This window comes from Gambusia affinis, linkage group LG11 (assembly GCF_019740435.1).
Source record: "Gambusia affinis linkage group LG11, SWU_Gaff_1.0, whole genome shotgun sequence".
NCBI lineage: Eukaryota > Metazoa > Chordata > Actinopteri > Cyprinodontiformes > Poeciliidae > Gambusia > Gambusia affinis.
In genome coordinates this window covers 17939545-17957569 of record NC_057878.1, presented here as the reverse complement: position 1 = coordinate 17957569, position 18025 = coordinate 17939545, and the positions used below count along the sequence as shown (strand labels likewise).

Here is an 18025-nt window from a genome sequence, read left to right as displayed (position 1 = left end):
GTTTAGAAACACATGCACTATTTTCCCTTCTATCAACTTTTCTTCAATCATTTCTTTTTGCTTGTTTTATAGCTGCAGCACACTGCCGAGCAGGAGAACACTGAAAAACTCCAGGCTTGTCTGTAAAAAGGACGACGTCCATGTTTGCATCATGTGCCTACGTGCCATCATGAACTATCAGGTAAGCTTTCTTTTATCTACAGGGACTACATGACCTTTCAGGCTGAAGCACAACCATCTATTTGAAGCTAAATTCAATTTACTCCCCTGCTGTCCCTCCATACCTTATTTATCATGTACAATAATATTTAAAGGCTGCCCAGTTTTTAATCTGCTATTTGTCTTTGTCTCCATTATATTTGTGTTGCAGTATGGCTTCAACATGGTCATGTCACACCCACATGCTGTGAATGAAATTGCACTAAGTCTCAACAATAAAAATCCACGGTAAGATCAATGAAGAAGTCATGAAAATTTAATTGTTGGACATTAATCAAAGTGAAAGTTGGCAAAACTTTCCAGATAATTAAAAATCATAGTGAATAAAATTAGCTCTTTCCTTCTAAATGTTTTTGTTGTGGCTGCTAGTTTATTTTTAAGTAGTTAAATTTCTTACTGCAATATTCTCAGTTTAAATTTCACGTTTTAGTAAAATTACAACCATAGTTTCAGAGTATCAGCTGTGTCGTTTTGTACAAGTGCATTCATTGCTCTTAGACACAGGGAGGAAGATAAAAAGCTCTACCTGCAAACTCCTCTATATAGACAGATGCATAAAGAGATCACTGCTGGAAAGCCTCTGCTGTGTGCATGCCTGAGCGGATGTGTGTGTGTGTGTGTGTGTGTGTGTGCGTTGGTATATGTGATTTAGCAGGACATTTCGTCAGAATACACACCACACTAGAAGGACATTTTGAATTAGCAGGACAGGAGCGGTGTCCTGCTAAAACAGAGAAAAATCTAAAAACGTAGAAAGGTTTCTATTGGTCTATTAACCCCAAAAATGCAAAAAAAACGAGATGTCCGCTTAATACACATAAACCTGATTTTGTGTATAATCTGTGTATCACCACAGTGCCCCCTATGGCAGGTTTGTGTAATAGCAGGACCTCATGAATATTCACACAAGGTCTTAATCTGATTGGTTGTTTACCGGAAGGTCCTGCTAATTATTACAGTGTCCTTCTAATTCACGTCTTGCAATTTACACTGGGGATGAGTTGGCAATATGATTACTCTGTGCTATAAGATACAGAAATGAATATATATTTTGGTCAAATATTGTTTATTTAAAATATTATGACTAATAAATGTGTGACATAAGTGCATGGATTAAAAGAAATATAAACCATAAGAGAGCCATTTTTTCACCAAACTATTTATACACTCCACTGCTAACATTTTGTTGATTCTGGCTTGCTCTGCATCCATAGAACCAGAACCAAGCATTTTGAAGCAGAATTTAGCTTCAATGCACCACAAATCTTGAATAAAGCTTGAAAACAGCTGAAACAATGAATTCCTTTAAATCAAGGCAAAAACACAACTATTTACAATTGTTTCTGAATCTTAATCAAAGGTACATGTATCATTATATTTGATGTATATGATTTTAATTTTGATTTTACTTTGAATTTAATTTCTTTGTTTTTCTTTCTTAAGGTGAATGCACACCATGTTCTAAATTATTATGCAAATTGGATTTAACTGTTATAAAGATTACATTTTTTGTTGTGCTATTAAATTTATAGATGGTATTGTGTGTCAGGGCTCTTTTAATCACTATAATTAATTTCGGATTAGTTTGTCTGGTGAGCTTAATTAAAGGAAATCTACTTAAGAAGGATGTTCCACATTATTAAGCAGGCCACAGCTTTCAAGCAATATGGGAAAGAGAAAGGATCTCTTTGCTGACCAAAATCATCAGATAGTGTAGTGCTATATGACAAGATATGAAAACATCAAATATTTTAACTGAAACTGAAGCATTATTGTACTGTGAAGAGATTTGTGGCTGATTTAGAACAAAGATGGGTTTGTATAGATAAAGGCAGAATGAGGAAGGTTTCTATTAGACAAATTCATCAAATTAAGAGAGCAGCTGTTAAAATGCCCTTGCATAGCAGCAAGCAGTTACTTGAAGCTGGAACCACAAGGTGAAGGGTCCTCCAGAGGTTTGCAGTGCATGAACCTACTATTTGGCAGCTCCTAACCAGAGCTCACAAGCAGAACTGGTCGCAGTGGGCCCAACTGTACATGAAGATTGATTTTCAAACAGATTAGTTCACTGATGACTGATGTGCAACCCTGGATAGTCCAGATGTTCGCAGTAGTGGATTGATGATGGATGGCCACCAAATTCCAAAACAGCTGTGACATCAACAAGGAGGTAGTGGAGGCTGAAATCATGTGGAGAGAGCTGGTCAGCCCCTTCAGAGTCCCTGAAGGCTTGAAAATGACCTCAGCAAAGTATATGGACTTTCTGACTGATCACTTTCTTTCATGGTTCAGAAAGAAGAGCCATACCTTCCATACCAAAATCATCTCCATGCATGACAATGCATCATCTTATGCTGCAAGGCCACTGTGTATAGGCATGAAAGGGGAAAAACTCATGGTGAGGTCACCATCCTCCTCTGATCTCTGACCTCAACCCTACTGAGAACCTTTGGAGTTTCCTCAAACAGAAGATCTAAGGGTGGGATGCAGTTGATATCAAAACAGCAACTCTGGGAAGGTATTCTGACATCCTGCAATGAAATTCAAGCAGAAACTATCCACAAGCTCACAAGTTCAATGAATGCAAGAATTGTGATGGTGATATCAAAGAAGGGGTCCTATGTGAACACGTAACTCAGTCTATTAAGAGGTTTTTGATTGAATTAGGTTTTGATTTTAGTACTTGTGATGCTGCACATTCAAATATTGATTAGTTCAGAGAACTGTTTGCAGTTCTTTATAATCCATAAAATGTTTAGAAAATCTGCTGTGCATATTAATTTGGAACAGTGCATTTTGAGTTTCTTTTTGAAAAAATACTGTTCTCCTTGGGAGCTTTGTTCAGTAAAATTTTATTTATACTGTAGTAGTTCTTGACTTGACAATCATACTGACCATCATTTCCATTGACCATTTAATACAATCTGAGAAGATATCAGTTACATAATAATTTGGAACACAGTGTATGTTACTTGTATGACTTCTTAGTTCTGTGTTTTTGATGTAAAGCACTTTCAACTGCCTTCCAGCTGAAATGTGCTATACAAATAAACTTGACTTGACAGCAGTTTTCAGATCTTGCCAAAGATTCTCTGTTGAATTTATGTCTAGACTTTGACCTTGCCACTCTAACATGAATGTTTTTTAAACCATTCCATTGTAGATCTGGCTTAATGTTTAGGGTCATTGTCTTGCTGGAAAGTGAACCTCCGCCCCAGCCTCAAGTCGTTTGCAGACTCCGGCAGGTTTTCTTCCAAGATTGACCTGTATTTGGCTCAATCCATCTTACAATCAACTCTAAGAATATTCCCTGTCCTTGAAGAAAATAAATGTTTGTCAGTGGGGAAGGTGTGTTCAGAGTGATGTGCAGTGTCCATTCTCCACCATAAGTAATGCTTTGCATTTTTGCCAAAAGGTTCAATTTTGGTTTTGTCTTATTGTTTTTGCTGTATCCCAACATGGCTTCTGGCAAATTGCAAATGGGACTTTTTTATGTTTAGGTGGATGGCCTTATCTTGGTAGGTTCACAGCTGTGCCATTCTCTTTCCATTTCCAGATGATTCGTGGAACCTGTTTATAACCTAAGCCTGCTTTAAGCTTCTCCACAACTTTGTCCCTGAGTTGTCTGGTGTGTCCCTTGGACTTTGTGATGCTGTTTGCTTCCCAATATTCTCTTAACTAACCTTTGAGGCAGTCTTAGAGGAGTTGAACTTTTACTGAGATTAGATTACACACAGGTGGACTATTTAGTCATTAAATCAAGGCAACTTCTGAAGGCAATTGGTTGCACTGAGGGAAAGGGGGCTGAAGATTTTGTACACTGCACTTTTCAGCTTTTATTTGCAGAAAATGTTTTGAATCATGTATAGTTTTGTTTCTACTCCATAACTATATGCCACTTTGTGTTTGTCTTTCCCATAAAATTCTGCAAAAATATGTTTGCGGTTGTAATGTCACAAAATATGGAAAAGTTCAAGGGCTATGGATACTTTTGCAAACCACTGTACCTACAATAAGTAAGGCAAGTCCAATGAGAGAAACAAGGTCCAGCAATCAACAGCTATGCATTGACAGTTATCAAATACCGTGCTGGGATGATAAGATGGAAAAGGGAGGAAACTCAGTCCACTGATATAAGAATTTAAATGCTGCTGATGATGAATGGAAAATTGTGCCTCTCAAGGTTGTAGCACATTGGAGTAGCCCTGTTCTTTCATTGAGAATTTAACTTTTTAAACTTTCATTCCTGCCTTTCTGGGGGAAATATAGCTTTTGTTTGGACAAAAGTTCCTTCTTGTTTTGGATACTGTGTATTTGGACTGATTTTTGTAAATATTTTTTATACTTTGCTATTTTGTTATGATGCATAATCATAACAACAGGGTGTTTTTACAATAGCGAGCAAACAATACTACCAATGGACAAAAAGGCTTAGACTGAAACACAGCACAGAGGTGGTATTTATGGTGGCACACAAGCAGGTGCCTAGTACCGTAGCAATAGAGGCCAATCCACATAAGTGGATGACTTATTTTGGGCTGTCTAGCCCACAATAATAAATTTAGCTCTACATGGGATTGGGTGTCCATATGTTAGGTCATTATTTTATGACTTAGTGGTGGTGGAAGATTATTACATATTACAGGCTAGACCCAAGATGTTCAGTGTTTATTGTTGTGGTGTAAGTTTACAAAAGTTGGCAACTGTAGAGATTTACCATGGTGCTAAACATGGTGATTTAAAAGGAATAAATATTTTTCTGAGAAGAATTATGTCCACATATCATGTAAAAAGATAACTCTTTGTTTTTGGAATCATTAGGGCCCAATCAGCCCCAATATTAAAGATGAATTAATAATGCATGCCATGCAAAAGGTTAAAAAGAGTGTGGAAGGTGTGGGCAACAGTAGTGCCTGTGGTCACTGAAACCCTTGGGGTAATGACCCCTAAACTGGAAGAGTGGCTCAAACAATACATCATCAGACCTCTTGATACAGAGAAGCACACCTTTGGGAACTGTTAATATACTGTGAAGACCACTCACACTCCAAGGCCTGTGGTAGAGGACCCAAGCTATTTTTAAATTTAATTTCCTTATTAGGATCAATAAAGTAATTTTGAATTTGAAAGAAGGGATAACCACTCATGGAGTAATACAGAATTACAAATATAAATATAAAAGCATTTATTTAAAAATATTTAAAGTGCCAAAAATATTATGATTACTTATGTTACTGTTAGCACAAAACTTTAGATTGATATTTTGTCATTATCTCAATGTCACTACTCTGCATACATGCAGATTGTCTAGGTAGTCTAATTTGTCTGTAGGCAGGTACATAAGACAACCTTTTTTCTGCTGGTGTTGTCTGCCATTAGACAACAGTTTTGTTTTATGATTTAAAGTGTTTTGAACACTTTATATCATAAAGTGATCTAGTGTATATATATATATATATATATATATATATATATATATATATATATATATATATATATATATATATATATATATATCTATATATATATGTGTTGAAATGTGCTATAGAAGTAAACTTAAATAATTGATTGAACAGGAATGATTAAAAGAAGTGACCTTCCTGATAAAAGATTAAACATTGCTGGTGAGAGATACCATCTTACTGTTGTTTCCTAATTAAAGAAAGATGTATGATAAACTATTTAACTTTGAAATATTGAATGAAAGTTACAAAATATAACTCAAATAAATTTGTTTTCTTGTTTCTGAAATAATCTGACCTTGTGTGCTTCAGAAACAAAATGGATTTCTCCTTTGTTGTACCCTCCTATTCTATCAACATGGTACAGTCCATCAAGGCCAGGTGCAAGCCATTAGTATTAATTGAACTTCTTTTGCGTGGAAGAAGAGGTAAGACTCATACAGAATCTCTTAAGACATTTAAGTACATATTGATTTGTAATTCTGAAGAATGTTGTAGGTTACTTGATGTTTGGATGCACCAAAGCATCTGATTTGCTTCAGTTTAGCTAGTTATCACCAACCATCTTAGTCAGTGTACCAGAGTTTAAAGGGAAGGTGGCTCACTCCAGAATTAGACAAAACTGTATTTGGACATTTTCTGTGCATCAGTGAGTGATATTCTTTCACAGGCACAAATTATCCTTTGTAATAATCATTACTATTAAGATAATGTTTTAATATTTGAAGGTTTTGAGAACCTGTCAATAGAAAGTCAATTATGTAATGCTGTGTACTTCAGTACAGGTTTTTCGCATACAATAAAATCAAATCATATTGTGTACAGCAGAGGTGTCAAACTCAAGGTCTTGAGGGCTTGTATACAATAACTTTTAGATGTGTTTGTGATGCCACATGGCTGGATCAAATGAGGTGGTCATCAGCAGGTCATCAACTTGACTGCCCTTAGAAGCTAATTCAGTCATATAATTAAGGTGTTTTGGACCAGAGGAACATCTAAAAGTTGCAGTACACTGCCCCTCGATGCCTGGAGTTTGACACTCCTGATGTACAGCATCATGTTGTTACTCAACAACAAATTACTCTGATCTTTGCAGGAGATGTCAGCAACAAGGTCTCAGAGAGCAAAAAGAAATCCCAAACATGATGCCAGCTATTATTCTCCTTGGGTGAAGATAAAGAGGGATTTGATGTAAAATACATCAATTCATTTAAAGGTGAGTTGTGACTTTTTTACGTACAGGATTCCAGAGTTTATTAAAGGATTGTTTTTGTTTACTTTTGTCTTGCTTTTTGACTTTTAAACTATTTTTATACTGCACATTAGCATAGATCATATATATATATATATATATATATATATATATATATATATATATATGTATATGTATGTATAAAGGAGGACTGTGTTTTGAAATTCCAAGTATAAAAGAATGAGTGACATTTAGAAGCACCACTCAGCTGAAAAAACAAATGTTCAAGTAACACAGAAAGACCTCAAATTAGATCAATTAACTGATTTTGAAATTTTTTTAATAATCTCATTTGCTACTATTTGAAAGATATGCATTGTTTAAAGTTTATTCAACCTTACTCATTATGTTTACCTGCAGGTCGGGGTGTGTTCAGCTGCCAGTGCTTTCAAAAAGGAGATTTCCTTATTGAGTGCAGAGGGGAAGTCATAAGTAGGAAGGAACAAGAAAACCGATTGAAAATTTACCATGATGCACTCCAGGCTTTTATGTTTGATTTCAAGTTCAATGGACAACAGCTTTGGTATGTGACTGTTTTAATGTTGTTTTTTATTTTATATTTAATCAAAGTGATGTAAACATTTTCAGCTTCATCAGTAAAAGTAGTTTTAGTTGGAGGAGGAATATTCTTCTGACATGCAAACACCAAATATGCAAAATCATTTCCCTTGCATGGTATAATTATTCTTATAGCATACTTAATATTTTAGTGTTGATGCTGCCAGAGAACATGGATCATTGGGGAGGCTGGTAAATGATGAAGAGATGAACACAAACAACAAAATGAAAGTTACAAGGGTGGATGGAAGACGTCATCTCTGTTTGTTTGCACTCAAAGATATTGGTCCAGGGGAAGAAATGACTTATAATTGTAGTGATTCTGACTGGCTATGGAGAAGAAGGGTACTAGTAAGTGTGAAAATACTATCACAAGTCATTCTACTAGCATTGAAAATATTTTTGAAGGAAATGTCAAGTTGTAGTACAGAGTTTCATTATAGTTGAAAACAAGAAGTGATTAGCAGAGTGCCTAAAAACCAGATTTTGGAGAAAGACTTAACCAGACCACTATTTCAACTTTTTCAGTGCTATCCAAAATGCTAGAAACTGTCATATGTAAATTAATATATTTTGACCTTATATTAATGAACATTTTATAGCAGGAGACATATTTTGCAGTGTCAATACATAAAATGTCTGTTTAACAATCAGCTGGACAGGTTCATTAAATAGGTGGATTTTATTTTTCTATGGACTCATTCAGTATACATCTCTTCATTTCAGATTTCCAAAGATGAATTGTGTCAGGCTGGTGATGTGGAAACATGCGGATCCTGTTCAACCAACCCTCCAGAGGTAATTTTGGTGTCCAACAACCAACATATTATCTAAAACTAAGTCATTGAAATGATATTAAGTACTGTTCAAACACACAGGTATTGTCTAGTACTTGATATGTAAAGCTGCATTAAAAGTGAGGACAGAGGTTTGAAATTACAAGTACAAAAGAATGAAAGTTACATGTAGAAACGCCCATACACAGAGGTCCTGTGTAATACTCATCATGTAAGTTGCCAGAATAAGGAGGACATAGTTTTGAAAGAATGAAAGTGACATGTAGAAATGCCTATACACGCAGGTCCTGTGTAATACTCAAAATGTAAGGTCCCTGAATAAGGAGGACTGTTTTCTACATTGGGAACAAACTCGCATGAGTGTTCTTTACATTTCAGATTTCCAAAGATGAATTGTGTCAGGCTGGTGATGTGGAAACATGCAGATCCTGTTCAACCAACCCTCCAGAGGTAATTTTGGTGTCCAACGACCAACATATTTTCTAAAACTAAGTCATTGAAATGTTATTAAGTACTGTTCAAACACACAGGTATTGTCTAGAACTTGATATGTAAAGCTGCATTAAAAGGGAGGACAGAGGTTTGAAATTACAAGTACAAAAGAATGAAAGTTACATGTAAAAACGCCCATACACAAAGGTCCTGTGTAATACTCATCATGTAAGGTGCCAGAATAAGGAGGACATAGCTTTAAAATTACAAATACAGACGAATGAAAGTGACATGTAGAAACGCCCATACACAAAGGTCCTGTGTAGTACTAAAATGTAAGGTCCCTGAATAAGGAGGACTGTTTTCTACATTGGGAACAAACTCACATTCAATGAGTGTTCTTTACATTTCAGATTTCCAAAGATGAATTGTGTCAGGCTGGTGATGTGGAAACATGCGGATCCTGTTCAACCAACCCTCCAGAGGTAATTTTGGTGTCCAACAACCAACATATTTTCTAAAACTAAGTCATTGAAATGTTATTAAGTACTGTTCAAACACACAGGTATTGTCTAGAACTTGATATGTAAAGCTGCATTAAAAGGGAGGACAGAGGTTTGAAATTACAAGTACAAAAGAATGAAAGTTACATGTAAAACGCCCATACACAAAGGTCCTGTGTAATACTCATCATGTAAGGTGCCAGAATAAGGAGGACATAGTTTTGAAAGAATGAAAGTGACATGTAGAAACGCCAATACACGCAGGTCCTGTGTAATACTCAAAATGTAAGGTCCCTGAATAAGGAGGACTGTTTTCTACATTGGGAACAAACTCATTCAATGAGTGTTCTTTACATTTCAGATTTCCAAAGATGAATTGTGTCAGGCTGGTGATGTGGAAACATGCAGATCCTGTTCAACCAACCCTCCAGAGGTAATTTTGGTGTCCAACAACCAACATATTTTCTAAAACTAAGTCATTGAAATGTTATTAAGTACTGTTCAAACACACAGGTATTGTCTAGAACTTGATATGTAAAGCTGCATTAAAAGGGAGGACAGAGGTTTGAAATTACAAGTACAAAAGAATGAAAGTTACATGTAAAAACGCCCATACACAAAGGTCCTGTGTAATACTCATCATGTAAGGTGCCAGAATAAGGAGGACATAGTTTTGAAAGAATGAAAGTGGACATGTAGAAACGCCAATACACGAGGTCCTGTTTATACTCAAAATGTAAGGTCCCTGAATAAGGAGGACTGTTTTCTACATTGGGAACAAACTTGGATTCAATGAGTGTTCTTTACATTTCAGATTTCCAAAGAGAAATTGTGTCAGGCTGGTGATGTGGAAACATGCGGATCCTGCTCAACCAACCCTCCAGAGGTAATTTTGGTGTCCAACAACCAACATATTTTCTAAAACTAAGTCATTGAAATGTTATTAAGTACTGTTCAAACACACAGGTATTGTCTAGAACTTGATATGTAAAGCTGCATTAAAAGGGAGGACAGAGGTTTGAAATTACAAGTACAAAAGAATGAAAGTTACATGTAGAAAACGCCATACACAGAGGTCCTGTGTATTACTCATCATGTAAGGTGCCAGAATAAGGAGGACATAGTTTTGAAAGAATGAAAGTGACATGTAGAAATGCCTATACACGCAGGTCCTGTGTAATACTCAAAATGTAAGGTCCCTGAATAAGGAGGACTGTTTTCTACATTGGGAACAAACTCGCATTCAATGAGTGTTCTTTACATTTCAGATTTCCAAAGATGAATTGTGTCAGGCTGGTGATGTGGAAACATGCAGATCCTGTTCAACCAACCCTCCAGAGGTAATTTTGGTGTCCAACAACCAACATATTTTCTAAAACTAAGTCATTGAAATGTTATTAAGTACTGTTCAAACACACAGGTATTGTCTAGAACTTGATATGTAAAGCTGCATTAAAAGGGAGGACAGAGGTTTGAAATTACAAGTACAAAAGAATGAAAGTTACATGTAAAAACGCCCATACACAAAGGTCCTGTGTAATACTCATCATGTAAGGTGCCAGAATAAGGAGGACATAGTTTTGAAAGAATGAAAGTGACATGTAGAAACGCCTATACACGCAGGTCCTGTGTAATACTCAAAATGTAAGGTCCCTGAATAAGGAGGACTGTTTTCTACATTGGGAACAAACTCGCATTCAATGAGTGTTCTTTACATTTCAGATTTCCAAAAAGGAACCGTATCAGGCTGGTGACGTGGATGCATGGGGATCCTTTTTAACCAACCCTCCTGAGGTACTATTGGTCTCCAAAGACCAACTTATTTTCTAAATGAAGTCATTAAAATGGTATTAACTACTGTTCAAACAAACAGGTCTTGTGTAATATTCATCATGTAAGATGCAGGTATATAGAGGACTGAGTTTTGAAGTTACAAAATGAAAGTTACATGTAGAAGTGCACAGACACACAGGTCTTGTGTAATATTCAACATGTAATGTGCAGGAATATGGAGAACTGTTTTCTACATTGGGAAGAGACTCACCTTAAGCGAGTGTTCTTTACTTTTCAGTTGATTAACCCCATATTTTTTATATGTTCTTTTCAGCACAAAGTAAACACAGATGGTAAGGGGAAAGAGCTCAACAGAAAACTAAAACAGAAGGACATAGAGCCCCGCAGAAAAAGGAACACAAATAAAAATTCTGGTAAATCACCACACCTACACAAGTCTTGAAACACCAAGCTAGTTAAGCTCAAAAGCACAACTGAAGCATGGTCAAAAGTAATGATCTACACCACTGAAAGGCAATAGGGTGACCATGTTCTTCTTTATGCATGATATTTTGAGCAGACATTATCCAATATGTCATCTGGCTTAAATTACCACACACATACCATTTAACTGTGCCTTGTATTAAAATGATAAACTTTCACACAGCCAATGTTCAGATGCTAGAAAATCTAATTTGGTGATCAGTAATGGGACTGTTTATACTACTTTCTCTATCCCAATCTTAATCTGAAATACATTCACATATTTATATTTTTTTCAAAATATCAAAGCACCACAAAACTAATAAGCAAAGTAATCAGAGTATATCTTTAAATTTGGTTAATTTTAAGATATTAACCAAATTTAACATCTTAATTTGATTAATCTCTGGTTTTAGGAAACCAGAGATCTCAATAAATGGCCCTTTGCTGATGCTGCACCTGTACAGAACCTGTATTTTGGTGGAGTCAGTGAGATGGTTCAGAGGGGATCTCCTTCACTGGAAAAAAGACTAGGCACCAGCATTAGAAGGAGGAACAAGTCTTTTGGCTTTGGATGGTTCTTCACCAGCTGCTGAGGCCTGTTTGTCAAACAAATGCAATTTTAAATTATGAAAAAAAAATTTTTTTTTCTAGAATTCCCTCAAATAATTAATCATACATACCAAGCAACCATACCAAGTGTTAACCTGTTTGGCATTTGCAGAAATTAATTTTCATCGATGCAACCTACATGCTCATTTCTGTAGCTTCTCCCACTAATGTATGTTCTTTATGAATGCTTATTTGAAAACAGGCATTACATAATTTATAACCAAGAAAAATTAACAATTGGAGTTGGTTTTCACTAATGAATTATTTCTTTTTCTAGCATCTATGGAAAGTGCTAGGAGAGCAAAAAGCATCCATGATCTCCTGGAGATTGCTGCGGTCATGAGGCACTTTGGCGAACACATCAAGAAAGGACAACTGGCCACTATAATAGAATGCCAGCATTATCTTTTTGATTTAACAATAGACCCGTAATTCATTTAACTTTGCCATTCACAGATTTTCCTTTATGTTCACAAACAGAATTGTTGCTCTAGTTCTTAGTGAAGGTGCTGTAAATAAAGTCCACTTTCTGTGTAGCCATATTCCATATTTCCATGTTTGGACTTAATACATATATATTTCATGTTTGTGTATGCTGTGGTCCTGATAAATAAAATTGGCCCTGACAATTACTGTTGGTATCATGGGCGGAGCCAAGCACCTCATTATCGTCTGTCCTTCTAATACAGCATTGCATCAGGTTCTTGTATTTTGAGTTCTGATGTGTGTATTGAAGTTTTCAAGTGAGATCTATGTTGTGTAGCTCAAACAAGATTTTTGACAACTTACTAGGTCTTTCTAGCACAAGTGGAAAGGGGTGACTGTTTAGTGTTGCAAAAAACTGGTTTGAAAAAATTGTCCCTCTAAACCACCAAAACCCGTATGTGTGTGTGTGTGTGTGTGTGTGCGTGGGCGTGTGTGTGTGTGTGTGTGTGGATTGATGCATGAGTTCTCAAACAATGCCCAAAGGTTATCGGATGTCCTAAAAAGTTGATGTGAAACCTCTTTGCATCACATGTCACATATTCTTTCCTTCAGGCTAATAAATCCTGCATCAATAAAATGAAAACAACACAAACATACTGAAACTCAACAAATGACATGTTGATGATTTGATGCCCCTGGTATAATCAACATAGCCTTGCAAAAGTATTAACACTAAACACATTGTCACATTACCACCACAATGTTTATTTTATTGGGGTTTTATGTGAAGGTAATACCAAGTAAGTAGAGCATGCTTTTGAGGTGAAAGGGAAATGATTATTATTTTACAAATGAAAGACTAAAATGTGTGTTGCCAATTTGTATTAAGCCTCCCTGAATCAATTCTGTATAAAAACATTATCCATTCCAATTACAGCTGCAGAATGTGTTATTTTATCCATTCTTCTTTGCAAAGCTGCTTGATTTCAGTATGATTGTCTCTCTGAACAGATTCTGGATTAGATTTAAGTGTGCACTTTGACTTGGTTATGGTCATGAATATGCTTTGAGCTAAACCTGGGGTGTTCAAAATATGGCCCAGGGCCATTTGTAGCACCACAAATTATATTGTTCAGTCCCAGATTACAACTAAAAAATTATATAAATCTGTCCTGTAGCATGTGTAGTTGATGCAGATCAGTTTTTAAAAATGCATTAACTTTGGCCATGTGCAGAAAGCTCTTTAGTGGAGGACTGACCCAAATCCTGTTCCTGTTGCTGAGTAAAGACGAAAATGATTTTGTAAACCAATATCATCACACTACTATAAATTTTATGTTCTTATTTTTTTGCCCCACAAGTAGTTTTAGGGTTGAACCTCCACCTTCATCTGCCATTTCCGTGCAGTATGTTACAAATTTTCTTCCAGTATTGCTCTGCATTTGCTTCCCATCTGTTTTCTCATCAATTCTGACCCATTTTTCTGTTCTTGTTGAAGAAAAGCTTCCCCATAGCATCACAGTCAAACAAATTGTCAAATGATTAATAACGTTTTCCTGGATAATAGTTCTTGATTAGGAGGGTGACGTACAATTGGTGTTTTCGCAGCCAGAGTAATCTACTCTTTCCACTCTCAGATAATGGATTTTTTATTATTTAACCCTGTTTTAAAGTTTGACTTTTACTTGCAGAAAAAAAAGAAAAACATCCTTCCAGGTCAAAACTATCCACTACTTTGTATTGGTCTGTCTTATAATTTCAGAATAAAAACACACTGAGGTTTGTGGTTGCAGTATGAGTGTGGAAATATTTATGGTACTTTGCGAGGCACTGCAGTGTTGTTAAAGGGGGGTTATTATGATATTTAGTTAACGTTACTGACTTTACACTTTAAGTTTATATTTTCTTCTCTGCTGGCAAATACCATTTACTTACCTCTCATGCCATAACTTTCTCTGTGGTTTACAGAACCAAAGCTCTGGTGTTGGAGCTCCTGGCGGCAGTTTGTCTCGTGAGAGGAGGCCATGAAATTATTCTCTCTGCCTTTGATAACTTCAAGGAGGTATGACCAGCTTAAAGAATGGTAAACTGGGGTTCTTTAGGGAGACCCTTAAGTCTTTACATGCCAACTGTGTCATTTCAAACAATCTTTCGGCCCTGGAGGAATCCTTCTCCGGCAGATTCCCCCTCGGCATTGCTTCAAAGGGTTCACAGATACCGGTTTGTCTGTGTAGCACAGGATAACCCACACACACCCATCAGACAAAACCTCTCCATGCGTGTTAACAAGACTCGTCAGGCGCATCAAAGCTCAGAAAAGCACAGCGACAGATGTTCAAGATAACCTTCCTGACCTGTGGCTGTCTGGAGGGAGGTATCCTGGCTGCCACGGCGAGAACTAGGGGCTAACCACAGTCTAATTTTGTAGCAAGCATCTTACGAGCATAGAGCGAGCACAGTTTATGCAATATTTACACCTCTGAATTAAATATTGAGTGTGACGCTTTCAGCGACGGTGGCATTAGTGGGAGAGAAGAGCTCACCTAATGAGACGGAGGCTGAGAAATGTTTCTGATGGTGTGAAACTGCAGCAGCAGGGTCACAGATTTTGGGAGATTTTTTTTTTTCATAATTAGGCAGCACTGTTAGCTTTACTTCACTGGATATAATTTGCTGCTACAAAGAACTGGCTGCAGGCAGAAGCTTGAGGTTTTTAAATAACCATGCTTCCTATTTCTACTGAATTCTTTATTATACTCTCTCCCAGTCTGCCTCTCTACCCTCCCAGTGACCTTTCTGATCAGCCAAACATCACTCTACCCCATTTTTGCATCTTTCTTGATGTCGAGTTCTATTTTAAATAGGCTTTTTGCCACAAAATCACTGTATTTCTGTGATAAAGTTGGCAAAAAGTATACAGTGTCTGCTGTAAACAGGATTAAAGCAGGCGTGTATGAATAATTTAGATTGGCAGTAATCACTTTGAAGGCTGAGAATAATTTATCAAGATTTAAAAATGTTTTAAAGGTATTTTTTTCACCTATACTGATGAGTCTTCTTACTTTTTACTCTTTTTGGTTAATTTTATGATTATGGTTTCATAATAACTCCTGTTACTAATTTTATACACTTTTTTTGTGCTGCAGGTATGCGTGGAGTCACAGCGGTTTGAGAAGCTGATGGAGTACTTCAAGAATGAAGACAACAACATTGACTTCATGGTGAATTCAAATAAACTCATTATTATACAGACGCATAAGTATGAAATAACCATAAATGGAAATATTATAGCATTTAAATATGAGGAATTTACTTTTATTTAGAACCGTCTAGTGAACCCAATGTCATGGATATGTCTGTGTGTGTGTGTGCGTGTGTGCGCGTGTGCGTGAGTGTGTGTGTGTGTGTGGGTGAGTGTGTGTGCGTGTGTGTGTGGTTGCTCTTGAAACTCTAACTTAAGAATCTCCACCAACTTCTTGAAAGAACTTACTTCACCACCCTCTCAAAGCTGCAGTTATCTTTGTTGTACACCTATTCCAATCATATTTTTTCCTTCCACTCAACTTTCCATTAATATGGTTTGATACAGCACTCTGACCAAACAACTTCTCTAGCCATGACCTTTTGTGGTTTACGTTCCTTATGGAGGATGTCAGGGATTTTCTACTGGGGAACATCATGTTAGGAGAAATAAATTCTTGAAATATTTCACTATGGACAAATTTAACTTTTTGAAAGTCATTACTGGAAATAGATTTCAATTATATTACTTGGATAACTTGATTATCCATCTGCTCGGGTTAAAAAGACTCTCCTGTAAGCCCCGTTTTAGCCTGCAGTTTTGAAAAGGAACTATTTAAAACTTTGATACCGGTAATGTGATTTTTTTTTTTTCCTATTATTATTATTTTTTTAAAGAAAAATAAAATAAATGTAAGATCCACTGGCTGAATCATTTAGTGGATGAGACGGGTCCACAAATAGCAACAAGGAGAACAGATAGTGACTGAATTAAAATAAAATAGTGTTCGCAGCTACACCTATTTAAACATTTACAGCACTGCAGATACCCTCTTGTTAGACTAAACCTTTGAATAAACACTGAATAAACAACCTTTCTTTCCAATTTTGAGATAAACATTTAGCTGTCTGTATTTGTAAGAGTCCAGCCTGATTGATGAAGTGAAAACCAGTTAATGTTGTGTCTGTCTGCCAGATGCCTAGCAAGTTTGTCTCCATCGCTTACAGAAACGGTACCGCTGGTAGAACTTGTTGTTGTTGACTAACATAAATGCAGAACAGGAAGCTGCACATCGTTTATATTTATTTATCTTTGATTGATTGATTGACATCTCTCTTATTGACATAATTATTGTACTATGTACCTGTTCCACTTAGGCATCATAGGATGGAATATTTGCAACCAAACTTGTTGGAGTTCATGGACTTTTTGCAATAAAAATCAGCAAGAATTTGCAAGAGAAATGATTTGTCAGTCGATCTGTTGACAGGATAATGCATCGTCTTATCCCGTGGAATGTTATAGGAGATCACAAAGTGCCAAAATAAAATTTCAGCTGCAAAGTACTGTCTTTTTTTTTCCATGGAGATTCAGTATTTGTTATAAAGTGTGAATTTATTTTCAGAATCTTATACATATTTAAGAGACGACAACCAAATTTGTCCAAATATGTGAATGGTAGTAGCTTTCTTATTTACAACAATTAGATTATATTAGGCATACTTGTCTTGAAAGTGTAATACCATGAGCGCTTTTACTCAACTTTATTATACCGTCAGAATCGTCTACTGGAAATCAGAATAATGACCATAAATCAAATTGTGCAGCATTATATGTTTTCAATTTTAACTTCTCTCTGCTAATAAAAAAATGCTGTTTAACTGACTCTTCTGCTTGTCTCTCTACGTTCTTCAGGTTGCATGTATGCAGTTCATCAACATTGTTGTGCACTCAGTGGAGGACATGAACTTTAGAGTTCACCTACAGTATGACTTCACCAAGCTGGGCTTGGATGACTACTTGGATGTGAGTTGAGATTTACACAGAACTCCTTCTGAGTATTCCCAGCTAACGGTCCACAGTTCCTGCTGCGGTTACTGCACCCCTGAGATGTCCAGCACAGAGAAGCCATCAATAACGGCTTTTCTGTTTCTTTACAAACCTGCATACGTGAGATTGGTGCAGTCCTTGGGAAAGAAAGTGGACCATAATCACTATTTTGTGTCTGTTTTACAGAAACTGAAGCATACAGAGAGCGATAAGCTCCAGGTCCAGATCCAGGCCTACTTGGATAACGTGTTTGATGTTGGAGCGCTGCTTGAGGATGCGGAGACCAAAAATGCTGCCCTGGAGCGAGTGGAGGAGCTGGAGGAGAACATGTCGCATGTGAGAACCCACAATTTTTATTTTATTACACTAAAAAATTCAACATTAATCTGCAAAACATTAATCTCCTGAAAATTCCTAACTTACGAAGATATGAACAG

The 18025-nt window shown here is 36.4% G+C and overlaps 1 protein-coding gene and 1 long non-coding RNA gene across 4 annotated transcripts in view; both read left to right on the top strand.

Moving 5' to 3' along the window:
• fmnl2a (formin-like 2a) overlaps positions 1–18025 on the top strand; it is a 68847-nt gene that overhangs the window by 37542 nt on the left and 13280 nt on the right. For all 3 annotated transcript variants that reach the window (XM_044132680.1, XM_044132681.1, XM_044132682.1), the window contains exons 7-12: positions 73–181; positions 371–447; positions 14486–14579; positions 15664–15738; positions 17454–17564; positions 17775–17924. In XM_044132680.1, coding sequence (XP_043988615.1) covers positions 73–181; positions 371–447; positions 14486–14579; positions 15664–15738; positions 17454–17564; positions 17775–17924 — 616 coding nt within the window. The remainder of the gene's footprint in view (positions 1–72; positions 182–370; positions 448–14485; positions 14580–15663; positions 15739–17453; positions 17565–17774; positions 17925–18025) is intronic.
• On the top strand, positions 6836–11370 carry LOC122840358. The gene is made up of 5 exons (XR_006372216.1): positions 6836–6897; positions 7294–7456; positions 8218–8289; positions 10946–11017; positions 11331–11370. It is a non-coding gene; the product is annotated as an uncharacterized LOC122840358 (long non-coding RNA).